The sequence below is a fragment of the Botrytis sinoallii genome (assembly GCF_014898435.1).
Source record: "Botrytis sinoallii strain Bc 23 chromosome Unknown BSIN_001, whole genome shotgun sequence".
Lineage (NCBI taxonomy): Eukaryota > Fungi > Ascomycota > Leotiomycetes > Helotiales > Sclerotiniaceae > Botrytis > Botrytis sinoallii.
In genome coordinates, this window is record NW_024066028.1 from 5,957,570 (window position 1) to 5,971,293 (window position 13,724).

Below are 13,724 nucleotides of genomic sequence, written 5' to 3' on the forward strand. Positions count from 1 at the left end.
AAATATATAAAATAAGAAGATTCTTTATATTTCTTTATGTTAATTTATATACTATAGATTCGAAGATTCGAAGAGTGATATTATTGTATATATTTAAGGATTATATATATTTATTAGCAGGCCATGTTCCGGTTGGCATCGGGATCAAGAAACACATCGACCTAGTCAGCAAGACAATTCACAATATAGCACGGGAAGCTTTACCCATCTACAAAACGACCCCGACGATCATACTCCTTATAGAAGCTGGTCTCCTAGCTGGAATTATTGTATTAGAGTAAGCCAGATTAAGGTTCACATTTCGGCTTCAAATAGTGGATGTATAATATCTACTTGTAAACCGATTAAAGCTATATATTTAAAAAAAAGGACGAGGTATAAATACTCTGAAAAGTTTCAATACAAAACTACAAAAATAGAACAGGCGATCCCTGTCACCAAATATTCCAAATTCTTATAGTTTTACTTTTCTCCCGAATATCATATCAATTCAACAAATAATATGAATAAAAAGGATATTACAAAAGTATTCAAGGAATAGTAGGATTTAATTCTTTAAGAAGATTATTTTATATTTTCAGATAAATCTAAACAATACAACAAATATAATCATTATATAAAATACAGCTTTGTAATCTATTATAACAAACAATAAATCAATAGTGGCTATAGCTGTATATACGAATAATCGCATATTTTTGATACTAAGGCAATCGGCGCATAGCAGGAACTAGAATGTTTCCTGAGTATCATTGATTGCCCCTATCAGGGACAAATATGGTTATATATTGATAACATCTCAATAATTTAGGGAATGCAAGAAAGCACTGCTGTCTTCTTTCAATAAGTATATTATAAATACTATCAAGTAATATAATACTACAATATTGTAATCAAATAATCCCCTAAATATACTAAGATTGAGGGCAATAAAACAGCCGATCGTTTTACTAATCAGAGCATAACTAGATTATTTAACCCTAGCTCATTCTGTCTTCCTATAATCAGTAGTTTCCACTTTATTCTATATACCAAATATCGATATTCCAAGAATAAATAATAGAAGGAAAAAAGAGGTCTGATCTTTGAAATATATAATATATAGAAATCAATATATAATACCTTGAAATCGGGAAGCCTCAAACTCCCTCACAAGGTATTACACAGACTTATAGTAATACGGACCAAATATAATGACTTTATAGTCTATCATATTAGATTCAATTACAAAAATAGCACAAATATCTGTATATATAAAATTGAGAAAAGCTTATTGTATTTCTTTCAATATTCAATTAATAATCAAATACACAGCAATTAGCCACTTACACCAAATCGATTTCGAATCAAATGGGATATAATAGCATATATCAATTATATTCTGCAAATACAATATAGCTTTACTAATCTTCTTGCTAAATCCAAATTCTATATTAGAATATACTCAAACTACACAAAACTACACAAATTCCAATCTACTTCAATACCCCAAGAATAAACTCTTCACTCCAATCAATCTAAAACCTACACCAACTAGCTATAAGCACTCCAAGCACTCTCCTAATCAATAATAATCGACCTAATCATTCACTAACATCTAAATAATATACAAAACAAGGCTCTCTAAAACAAGATTACAAACCCTTAAACAAAACAGTTATAGGATTGCTATAAGCAATATTGAGCAAGGGAACATCAAAGACAACAAGCTCCTGATTAGTTAATATTATACTACTATAAGCAGCTGGAATACTAGCAGCCCATAGGCCTGCTCCTTAGTATATCTAGAATACCCCTTGGGAGATTAGATATTAGATATTAATTACTATAAATAAATAAATAAATATATATATATTTATTATACTCAAAACCCAGTAATAAAACCCAGAGTCAAAATCCTAATACTAATAATAATAAGATAAAATAGCTCTATATCTCTATATCTCTATATCTCTATATCTCTATATCTCTATATCTCTATATCAGACTACTCTGTGTTCTCAGATGGATCCGAACAATACGATGGACACGGTCACCGCGTAGAATACGGTTTTGCGATCTACTGCAATAAGCAACAGGTCGATAGTAGCTACAGCCGCATACGCGAACAGTTGTATATCTTTGATGCCGAGGCAATCGGTGTATAGCGGGGATTGGAGTACTTCCTGAATATTATTAAATGCTTTTATCAAGACTAAATATAGCTATACATTAATAGCACTTTAGTGATCTAAGGAATGCAAGGAAGTATTGCTGATTCCTTTTAATAAGCTTATTATGAATACCATCAAGCAATGCGATACTATAATATTGTAGTCAAGTGGTCTTTTGGGTATATCGAGATAGAGAGCAACAAGATAGCCAATCGCCTTATCAATCAGGGTACAACTGGATCATTTGATCCTGGCCTATTGTATTTCCCTATTGTTAGTAATTCCCGCTTTATTCTATATATCAAATATCAGTATTCAGAAAGTAAGTAGTAGAATATAAAAAGAGATCTGATCTTCGAAATATATAATGTATAGAAATCGGTATATAATATCTTAAAATTAGAGAGTTTTAAGCTTTTTTGTAGAGTACTATATAGACTTATAGTGATATAGACTAAATATAATGATTTTGCAGCCTATTATATTAAATTCAACCACAAAAATAATATAAACATTTATATATATAGGATTAAGAAAAGTCTATTACATTTCTTTTGATATCTAATTAATAATCAGATATACAGCAATTGGCTGTTTACACTAAATTGATTATAATTTGAATAAAATACAATAGTATATGTTAACCATATCCTATAATTACAATATAGCTTTACTAATCTTTTTATTAAATTCAGATTTTATATTAAGATATGCTCAAACTATATATAATTATACAGATATTAACCTACTTTAATATCCCAAGAATAAACTCTCTATCCCAATCAATCTAAGACCTACACCGATTAGCTATAAGTGCTCCGAGCACTTTCCCGATCGATAGCGGTCGACCCGATTATCCGCCGATACTTGAATAATATATAAAATAAAATTCTCTAGAACAGGATTACAAATCCTTAAATAGAACAGCTACAGAATTGCTATAAGCAATACTGAATAGGAGAACACTAAAGGCAATAAGCTTCTGATTAACTAACATTACACTACTATGAGCGGCTGAAATGCTAGTGGCCTGTAGGCCCGCTCCTTAATACATCTAGAATACCCCTTGGGAGGTTAGATATTAGACATTAATCACTATAAATAAATAAATAAATAAATAAATAAATCTCTATATCTCTATATCTCTATATCTCTATATCTCTACAGCTCTATAGATATCAATAATCGGAATAGTATAATCATCTGTAATCGACTTCCCACTTTTCACTTTCTACTTATTATATTTATATTTATACTTATAGCTAACTATTATTATTAAAGTTAGATATATACCCTGGGTTTACTAGGGGTTTTGGTTTTGGTTTTGATTATAGATGAGTGAGGAATAAATAGGTATTTATAGAGTATAGAGTATGAGTATTTATAGAGTATGGAGTATGTATAAAGTATATATAATAAATGTATAAAAAATATAGTTTGCTTAATGATTGATTTTAATATGATAATAGAGTCTTGAATTCGCCATTCATAAGCTCTATCTTTATTCAGAATACGTCGAGCCGCTCCGAAAAGAGTTCGAATGGTTGATGGGTATTAGGAAGGGGAGAGGAAGTGGAAGTGTAAGGGAGGAGAGGAAGAGGAAGTGGAGAGAGAGAGAGAGAGAGAGAGAGAGAGAGAGAGAGAGAGAGAGAGAGAGAGAGAGAGAGAGAGAGAGGGCTTAATGAATTGGATTAGATCGTTTTATTAGGTAGTTGGTATTTGTTTATGGAGTTGAGTAGAGTAGAGTAGAGTAGAGTTGAGTATTCAGTATTATTATTTATTATTAATAGACGAAATAAAGAATGAAGGAATTATTCTTTAATTAGTAGTAGTAGTAGTGATTATTAGTTAGTTTTATGATATAGTATATGCTTGAATATGCTTGAATATGCTTGAATATGCTTGAATATGCTTGAATATGCTTGAATACGCTTGAATACGTCTGAATACGTCTGAATACGCCTGAATCCGCTCAAGTATAATGAATGATTCAATTCCATCAACTTTTCTCCCTATAATCGTATAACATGACTCAGAATTGATCGGTAAGTAAGTAAGTAATCCAATCTAAAAATATCTAGGTTCAGCTATGAGATTAGCCGCCTTTTTTCCTAAAGCTTCGAGAAGAGGTACGTACGGTATGAAATGGAATGAAATGAAATGAAATGCGAGGAAGTTCATTCATTGAGTCGTATGCACAGAGACTGATACGGTAATAGTTCCTCACATGTAATACCAGAGTCAGGATTTGATTAATCGGTTCGATGGGGAATTAAGATATGCTTAGAATAGAACTAGTCGATATTGAGATCGAGGTAGTGTATGCTACCGTGTTGTGGGAGAATCGGGTATCCGATTAGAACCGGCCGTCCACTGACTGGTGTTTTGTTTTGAGGGTTACGCCGGAAGCTAAGGGATGGTGGTGGAAGGGATGGGCACTGGTGGTGGAAAGTGTGGAAGCGTGAGCATGGAAGTATGGAAACATTGAAGCGTGAGCATTGAAGCATGGAAAGCGTCTAATCCTTAAATCCGATTTGGATTGATGAATTCACACGAGGGAGAAAGATACTTCAAGAGTAATAGCATAGTAATAATTGATAGAAGTCGAGTAAAAGCGTAGCTAGTAAATATTGAGATGGTGAAGATGTACTCAATATGACTCCTAGAAAGGTCAAGCCTCTCCAGTCTCCAGTCTCCAGTCTCAAATCTCAAATCCACTCGACGTTTCAAAACGCCTCACCTCGTGCTTACTCTCCTATCCTGTCATAATAATTTCCTTTCTCTCCCTTCCATGGCTTCTATCGTATCCTTCCATGATTCCATCACTTCACCCTAACCAATCCGAAGCATCCATGCATCACACACACCACTGCCAAGTTGAACCACTCATCATTACGAACTCACCGTCTCACACTTTTGCCATGCGAAGCCATGCAGATGCCATGTGTATTTGGAGCCTGTACCGGAACCCCTGGTTACATTTCCCTGGTCTAGGTCGTAGGTAGGTATCCTCCTTTCATTCAGAATATATTAACTGGACCATCCTCAAAGGGAACTAAAGTTGTGAAAGGAATCCACCATGCCCGATTTGGGAATAGAAAAAAGACTTTGCACAGTAATGGATCATGATGGATGAGATGGATGAGATGGATGAGATGGATCTGGATGATATAATTGGGATAGTCCACACTTACGACGGCTTACAGAGCATTCATTACATAGTATGCTGGTCCATGTGCCTGCTTCATGGCATTGGATTGGCATGGGTGACATTTTCTTTTGGTTGTCGAGACCCTTTTTAATGCTTGAAGGAGGTAATGATACTGTGTGTAGGATATTCTGTGTAGGATATTCTGTGTAGAATATTCTGTGTAGGATATTCTGTGTAGAATATTCTGTGTAGGATATTCTGTGTAGGATATTCTGTGTAGGAGTATTACTGTGTGGAGGAGTATGTATACATTGCTTTTGATTATATATTAGTGATAACGATACCTACCTAGGTGATGGATGGATGGATGGTACTGTATTGTATTGAATTGAATTGTCGACGGATGTCTAAGGAAAGAGAAGGTATCCTGTTCGATTCAATTCAATTCATCAATTCATCAATTTATTCATTCAATCAATTTATTCATTCAATGTCAAATCAAGCAATCAATTCAATCATACCACATATTGGTATTAAAGACTACTCGTGGATCCTTTGAAAAACTCCCAACTGCTAACTGCTAACTTCTAGATTGACCCCCATCCAAATTCCACATAGATATGCACATCTATGTCCATATTCATCTTCATCTCCATCCATCTCCATCCATACCCATCCATCTCCATATCCATATATCCACCATCCAAATCAACCTGTACACTCCGTAGTAATTCATCATAAATTATCTTCAAAAGGCGGCGTGTGGTCCGTCCCCGAACAACAAGACAATTCCTTATAATTGTAATTGTAATTCTTGTTATTTATCATTTTTTCCTTTTCTTTCCTTAAACATACCTCACTGGGGAGAAATTCCTTTGATCAATTTCTAGTCATTGTCTCTAGTCTCCGGTCTCTAGTTTCTACTCTCCGGTCTCTAGTCTCTAGTCTCTGACACCAAGTTTCATCCTAAACATTCCAAAGGAAACGAAGAAGGAAAAAAAGAAGATTCTCGTCCAGAGAGGAGAGACTACCACCCTATCCCATCCCATCTTTGTTCTTCCAAATTCTACACCGTCTTGTCGAGAGGTCTTCAATTTACTCGTACAAGATAATTCATTTCCATACTTTCCAATTCTCCACACAAAGGAACACTCTTTCACTCCTCCAACTTAACTCGACTCAACTTAACTCGACTCAACTTAACTCAACTCAACTTAACTCAACTCAACTTAACTCAACTCAACTCCATTTCACTTATATTCGCTTCATACAACAACATCATCTTGCAACTTCCGTTCCAGAAAATTAATATCAATAAAAGATCCGACCCGAACCAAAACCCTCCATCTTTCGGTTATCTCGAGATTCAGATCACTCTCGCATGATTTGATAGTTTTGCGCCGAATGTCTCCATTTACAAATTCAATCGCATTTCCTTAGAAATTTATTGGTCAAACCGAGGATAAGGGGAGATAGAGTCTTGATTTCACCCAGACTTTTGCGCCCATGGGAAACAGTTCTGGAAAGCCGGTGAACTTCGAAGATGAAGGTATGATTATGATTGCATTTTGGTTGAGCGAGGATTCAGTGGCAAGAGAATGTGCTAGGAATTCCTCGAATGCTCGAGGGCTTCCGAGTCTTTGTTACCGCTATCATCCCACCACCATGAGTCCTTTTTGCTGACAGATGACTTCTTCACGATAGTGAGCCTCAATCATTTTCGACTTCTGCGAGTGGTTGGAAAGGGTGCTTTTGGAAAAGTAAGGATAGTAGAGAGGAAGGATACCGGATTGACGTTTGCGCTCAAGTACATTCGCAAGGATGAGGGTTGGTGATACTTGATTCCAATCTGGAACGACTACTGATTTCTGGAAAATATAGTCGTTCGACAAGAAAGCGTCCGGAATATAATTCGAGAACGACGAATGTTGGAGCATCTAAATCACCCATTTATTTGTAACTTGCGATATAGTTTTCAAGATATTGAGTACATGTACGTTGACTTGCATCTGGACCTGCATCTCGACCGGGACCACCAGCACTCACTAACCTTTCAACAAACAGGTATCTAGTCGTCGATTTAATGAACGGAGGAGATTTACGCTTCCATATTTCGAGAAAGACCTTCACCGAGGAAGCTGTTCAATTTTGGATTGCCGAACTTGGGATTGCATTAAAGTACATACACAAGCAGGGTATCATACATCGGGATGTCAAACCTGACAATGTTTTATTGGATTCCGAGGGGCATATTCATTTAGCAGATTTTGTTTGTCCTCCCAAGAACACGTCCCGAGTATGAACACAACGCTAACATCCTGCAGAATGTTGCATCGGATTACACTTCACACAGACTATTAACGAGCAAATCTGGCACTCTAGCGTATCTCGCACCAGAAGTTTACAAAGGATGTGGATATGGCCCTGGCGCAGATTGGTGGTCATTGGGAGTACTGTTCTACGAATGTATCTACAATAAGGTATGCTTGGACTCATTTCCAATATCCTGTCAACCCCACTTTTCACTTTTCAATGCTAACCAATGTATCCAGAGGCCATTCGAAGGTAGCACACAGACAACTCTCGCAGCACAGATAACCAAAGCTTCACCGAATTTCCCCATCACTGCACCAGCCGTTTCTATGCCATGTTTACATGCCATTAGCTCAGCTCTCGAGGAGGATCCAGCGAAGCGAATGGGTTCAGCCGGATTCGAAACTTTTACCGATAACCCTTTCTTCAGACCCATAGATTTCGAGGCACTCGAGAGAAAGGAAATCGAGCCAGTCTTCGTTCCATCCAGTGAAAAGACAAATTTCGACGCCACTTATGATCTCGAGGAATTACTATTGGAGGAAGCACCTCTAGAAGCTCGGGCACGTCGACAAAAGCCAAGAGAGGCTCTCAAGGAGGATGCGACAGAGAAGGAAATCAAGGAAGAAGAACTCCACAAGATGATTGAAGCTCAATATACGACATTTGATTACACCAAGGCAGCGTATGACAGGTTAGCACTCTCCTACAACCCGTTTCCCCTTATGCTAACTCAATCTCCTTAGATACAATGAAGGTGGTGATCCAAATTCTCCGCCTCCGGTTACACAAAATGTTAGCCCGTCGACTCCAGCATCACAAACTTCTGATGAATTTCCAAAGGCCACTCTCACGCGCACTTTATCTAAGAATCGCAAGAGAGCAGCTTCGCGGTCTCAACCATCTTCACGTTCTGAATCACCATCGAATAGTGCAAATATTCCACCAGTTCCCAACTCGCAAATTCCTGGCTCTCAACAACCTTCCCAAAATACTAGCCCTGTCTTAGGACCTCCTCGTTCCGTACCTCATTCACATTCACCAAGTACCACCAAAACACCCTTATCACCGTATCAACAATCATATAACCGCCCTCATCGTCCTGGTGGAATACGCAAGGAATCACAAGGTGGTGGTATGCAAGTGGTTTTAGGCGAAACTGGAAGTTGGTCAGAATTGGCCAAGCAAGATGCAACCCTACCCGCAGATGCTAAATTAGTAGAAGCGCATGCCAAGCCAACTGGTATGTTAGGATTCTTATCTAGAAAGAAGGGTAGAGGACACAGTCCCAAGCCACAGGAGAGGGGTATCTTAGGAAAGGAAGGTGCAAGAGTTATTATAAGCCAAGGTTGAAAATGTATTGAATCAGAATGATTCGATGAGACATTTCAATCCTATTGGTACCCATTTACGAATTTCCGATACACAATTTCCTTTGGTGCGATCAATGTACATTCATTGCATTCGTTGCATTTTCAAAGGGGGTGGGGCAAGCGGGAGTTTTATCACTTTTATTTTACCCGATCATACGTACACGGCTTTCTCACTACTCGAGCATGCTGGAGTTTTAATTTCTTTTTCTACATATTTCTTTTGTTCATGACAGATATGCTGGAGGAATTATGAACTCCATGTGGTTTTTTTTTCTTACGGAGAGGGAGATGTAAATATTAAAAGAGAAGCGATCGAATAGGCATCTGCCTTGCGAGGAACGATCGGTACTTGAAGCGAACGAAAGACTCGAACTCGAATCTGGGATATGATTTTCATAGGATTAAATATGGAGGTACTGATGGAATGGAAATGATCTCTAGGATTGAGTATCGCTTTACATTCTACTTTTGAGGGTTGGGGGGAAGAGGATTGATGAAATAAGTTGGGATAGGAAGTGATGAGATAGATACCATTTGGAGAGGGAAACCGAGATTGCAATCTTTAGGATATGCGAATACGGTATGGGATAGGGGATATTCCCGGGGATTGGAATTGGTGATGGGCATGGTATGATATGGATATGATGGTTGATAGAATATGATAGGGTAGGGTAGAATAGGATTGGATTGATTGAGTTGAGTTGAGTTGGATTGAGATAGAATATGGGACGAATGGATGGGTGGATGGATGGGATGGAATAAGATGAGATGAGTTTGAGTGCTTTTGTAGATATGATACCAAGATGAAATACGAAACATCTTTTCTCTTTTTTTTATTTTTCTGTTTCTTTTTGATATTGACTTTGATTTTGACTGTGACATTGATTTTGACATTGACTTTGGAATTGTATATATGTTTATATATGTTTGTATATGAGGGGGAAAACGAGGAACAAGCAGAGATCAAAATCATTTGAATAAGAATGAGAATGAGAGTATAATATAGATTGAGAATGAGATAGATGATTATAAATAAGATTTTGAAGGAAAAAGAGAAGAGGGGGGTGGGGAGCGGGGGCAGGTTTAAGAGATTTCTTTATGTTTGTTTTTCTTTTTTTTTTTTTTTTTAATATAAGAGTTTTCTATTTTCTATTTTTATAAATATATAGTAATTTAAATATTTATTATAAAACTTTAGAATTAAGATATATATAGAAATTTAATATATAGATATTTTAGTATTAAAAATATCAGTTCTAGAATTATATTTATTGAAAAATTCTATAAAGAATTTTGATATTTAAAATAAATATTATTTTTTATAATAATTTCAAATATTGAAAATTTATTATAGATTTTCTTTATCAAATGAAAAGATTTTATAAAAATATAAAATTTTGCTGCTAAGGTTTATATTAAAATTTATTTATTTGTCGAATTTCAAATATCTAATATATTGATTGATTTAATATTGAATTCTAAAGTAGGTGAATTTTGATATGAAAAAGTGTTTATATATAAACTTGATATTTAATAAAAACAGAGTCTTATATATATATTTAATTATTTATTTATTTACTTATTTATATATTTATATATCTTGGAGAAAAATACGAGTCGGGTCTATATTAATTTAATTATAAATATTCTTCTAAATGTCTATTTATAAAAACGACTTTACTTATTAAATGTTAATTATCTATGTTATATTAAATTAATATATTAAATTAAATTAATATATTAAATTAAATTAATATATTAAAAGTTTTAATTTATTATTCGGATTATATGTTATTTATTATTGATTTATGAATTATTGAAATTTAAATTAGTATTAGGTTTTAATAAAAGTTTCAAATTGAAGATATATATTGATTTAATTGTTTTTGTATATATATATTATTGTTTTTATTATAAAATAATATAATAATATATCTTTTTGAATATATATATAATAAAGTTCTATACTAGTATCGAATCACATGATCAAAAACACGTGATCGTCGCTTATAAGCTTCCGAAAGCAATCATACGAAAACGATTATATTTAGCTTCCGAAAACGATCATTATTAGTTTCCGAAAACGACTATTAATAAAGAATATAAAAAGGAGCTTTATTTCGAAGGAATAACCGAATTAGAAAGAGATCTACAAGAGATTAACGAAAGCGGAAAGCTAGATTGGATTGGAAAAAGTATAAAATAAGAGCTTTTTCCCTTTTAATATAGAATAAGAAAGTGAATATCAATATACAGATTCATAAATATCACGTGTTTTTATTGCTTTTTAGTTGTTAAACTGAGCCAGCTTCCCATAATAGACTAATACTAGTCTATTCCCTCTTATATTCTATTTATACTAAATACTCATATACTAGCTCATGACCTACGATAAAAACAAATTCAAAATAAATTTTTTAAAAGGGAAAGGTAATATTACACTATATATATAATCACATCTAATCAGGCTAGTATAGTACTAAGCTTTGAGCTAATTATATATATAGTTTTGTAGTACGCTCTCTTTAACTCTATAGCTTTTAATTCTAAGATTGATCTCTAAACGTTCGTTGGGTTCGTCACACTAAATACCTATTTATAAAAAAAAATTATTTTTTCTAAATCCTTCAAAGTAAGTATATTATAAATTTATAATAAAATTTTATAATTCATTTTTAGTGATTTTTATTAAAAAATTATTAAAGATTGTATGAATGTTTCAAATTTATATATAATTTCTATACAAATTTAAAAATCAATATTTTGAAGCTCTAGATCTCAATATAGAAAAATCCTAAAAATCTGAAATTTTCAAAATAAGCTAAAAATGATCTAAATTATATATATATATATATATATATATATATATATATATATATTTAATAAATCCTATTTACAAATAAGAAAGTTAAAAATTCTATTTTTGATATAAAAGTAATCCAAAAAGGGGGGTGGTCAGAAAGTAGGGTATCCGATTCAATATCTAAATGGTGATATAATGATAATATAGATTTATAATTGAGGTCAATTACAAAGTACGAATCATACCTAAACCACAAAACATACTGGGCTTTTCCCCCTAAGGTATACCTAAGTACCCAGGAGCTAGTATACTCAAGCGAACAACTGACCTCCCTAATCAGACATCTAACATCTAACATCATGGAATCAAACGACTAACTCTCCCTCACAAATCTATAAAAAATTCCACTAATCGCCACCAGTAAACCACCACATACTAAAAACACTCCGCGTCGATACTCTTCTCCTTCTCTCACTAGCGCTAGACTAACTACGACGAAGATATTCAATGGAACTCTCAGTGCGCCATAGATTCGTGCTCGCACACCATCTTCGATCCATTTCCCCTTGAGGGATCCGACGGATGGGAAATACATACCGACCATTGCTTCGAAGATGCAGAAGGCGTAGAAGGTGTAGTGTTGATTTTCGGTGAGGAGGGGAAAGAGGAGGGAGATGGAGGAGAGGGCGAAGATGATGGTGAGGAGACGGGTTTGGGTTAGAGAGGGGAAGGTGGAAGAGAGTTGGGTGAAGGTGAGGGAGCCGAGCATGACTGAGGACATGAAGGAGGCGAAGATCATGCCGAGGGGGAGGGGTGGGGAGGAGGGAGATGGTTGGGTGGATTTGAGGAAGGGGGTCCAGAAGAAGACGAAGAGGTACATGCTGCCTTCGAAGAAACAGGAGGCGAGACCGAGAGTGAAGATTCGTGGGTTGGTGAAGATTAAACTGAGGGCTGAGGTTGTGGGAGGGGGAGATTTGGAGGTGCGCGAGGGAGCATTAGCGTTGGGTGAGGTTGGTGACGTTTCGGAGGTGCCAGAGGTGGACTTTTGGGCTTTGGTTGCACTATCGCCATAGTTTTCGGTCTATTGAAAATGTGATTAGTTATGGACAGAGACTTCTCTCGAAATGGAAGATCTTACCCAGTACATAGTAATGATATACGCAGAAATTCCCAAAAGACATGCAGAAGCCATAAATGGCATTCTTCTATCATCTGTAATCTGAACCAACCATTCGCTAAAAACGCCTGACAAAATAGCCATGACACTATTTAAAGTAGACATAACTCCAAACAAACTATTCAAACTCATCCCGGCTTTTTGTATATTCCTTTTATGATATTCCGTAACCATCCAACTTTCAAAAGCGCTAAACATCAAGCTTGTACTTAAACCTCCAAAGATTCGTCCAACAAACAGTATCGGAGTGCTAGGAAAGATGGTTGAAAAACACGAAAGTGAATAGGTAAGACAGAAGACGAGACATGCTGATTTGCGACCATATTTATCTGCGAATGATCCGACAAAGTATCCTGATATGCCACCAGATAGAAAGCCAGTAGTGAAGAGTAATGCTACGATTTTCTCATCCAATCCAAATTGATCTTTGTAAAGACTGTAAACGTAGGGACCTATTTGAATGTCAGTAATGTGATGACTATCTAATCGAGGGATATACAGTACCTTGAAGCCAATCTGATGCCATCACAAGACAATAAACAGTAAGGAATAATTTGGTGAAGCGACTTGCTTCTGCCTTTGCTAGAGGGGCAGTATCATCATTGTTTTTCCTATCTTCTGTAGACTCTTCTTTTGTTTGATATTGTCGCCATGTAAGAAGACCACATGCTGATATTAATACCAGGAATGCGCCATCATAGAAATTCATATTGAAGAGCTGTTAAAGAGTTGTGTTGATGGGTTGATGGAGGGG

At 35.3% G+C, this 13,724-nt stretch overlaps 2 protein-coding genes across 2 annotated transcripts; one reads left to right on the forward strand and one right to left on the reverse strand.

Annotated features, from left to right (window-relative positions):
- Nucleotides 1-6,810: 6,810 nt before the first annotated feature.
- On the forward strand, nucleotides 6,811-8,970 carry EAF02_001211 (uncharacterized protein; the record flags this gene model as incomplete). The annotated part of the gene is made up of 7 exons (XM_038897259.1): nucleotides 6,811-6,853; nucleotides 7,009-7,131; nucleotides 7,186-7,297; nucleotides 7,369-7,573; nucleotides 7,629-7,784; nucleotides 7,857-8,311; nucleotides 8,364-8,970. The coding sequence occupies 7 exons, from the start codon at nucleotides 6,811-6,813 to the stop codon at nucleotides 8,968-8,970; spliced, it is 1,701 nt and encodes a 566-aa protein (XP_038764118.1).
- Nucleotides 8,971-11,960: 2,990 nt separating this feature from the next.
- On the reverse strand, nucleotides 11,961-13,679 carry EAF02_001212 (uncharacterized protein; the record flags this gene model as incomplete). Its single annotated transcript, XM_038897260.1, has 3 exons — nucleotides 11,961-12,874; nucleotides 12,932-13,422; nucleotides 13,475-13,679. The coding sequence occupies 3 exons, from the start codon at nucleotides 13,677-13,679 to the stop codon at nucleotides 12,167-12,169; spliced, it is 1,404 nt and encodes a 467-aa protein (XP_038764119.1). The 3' UTR covers nucleotides 11,961-12,166.
- Nucleotides 13,680-13,724: the final 45 nt, after the last annotated feature.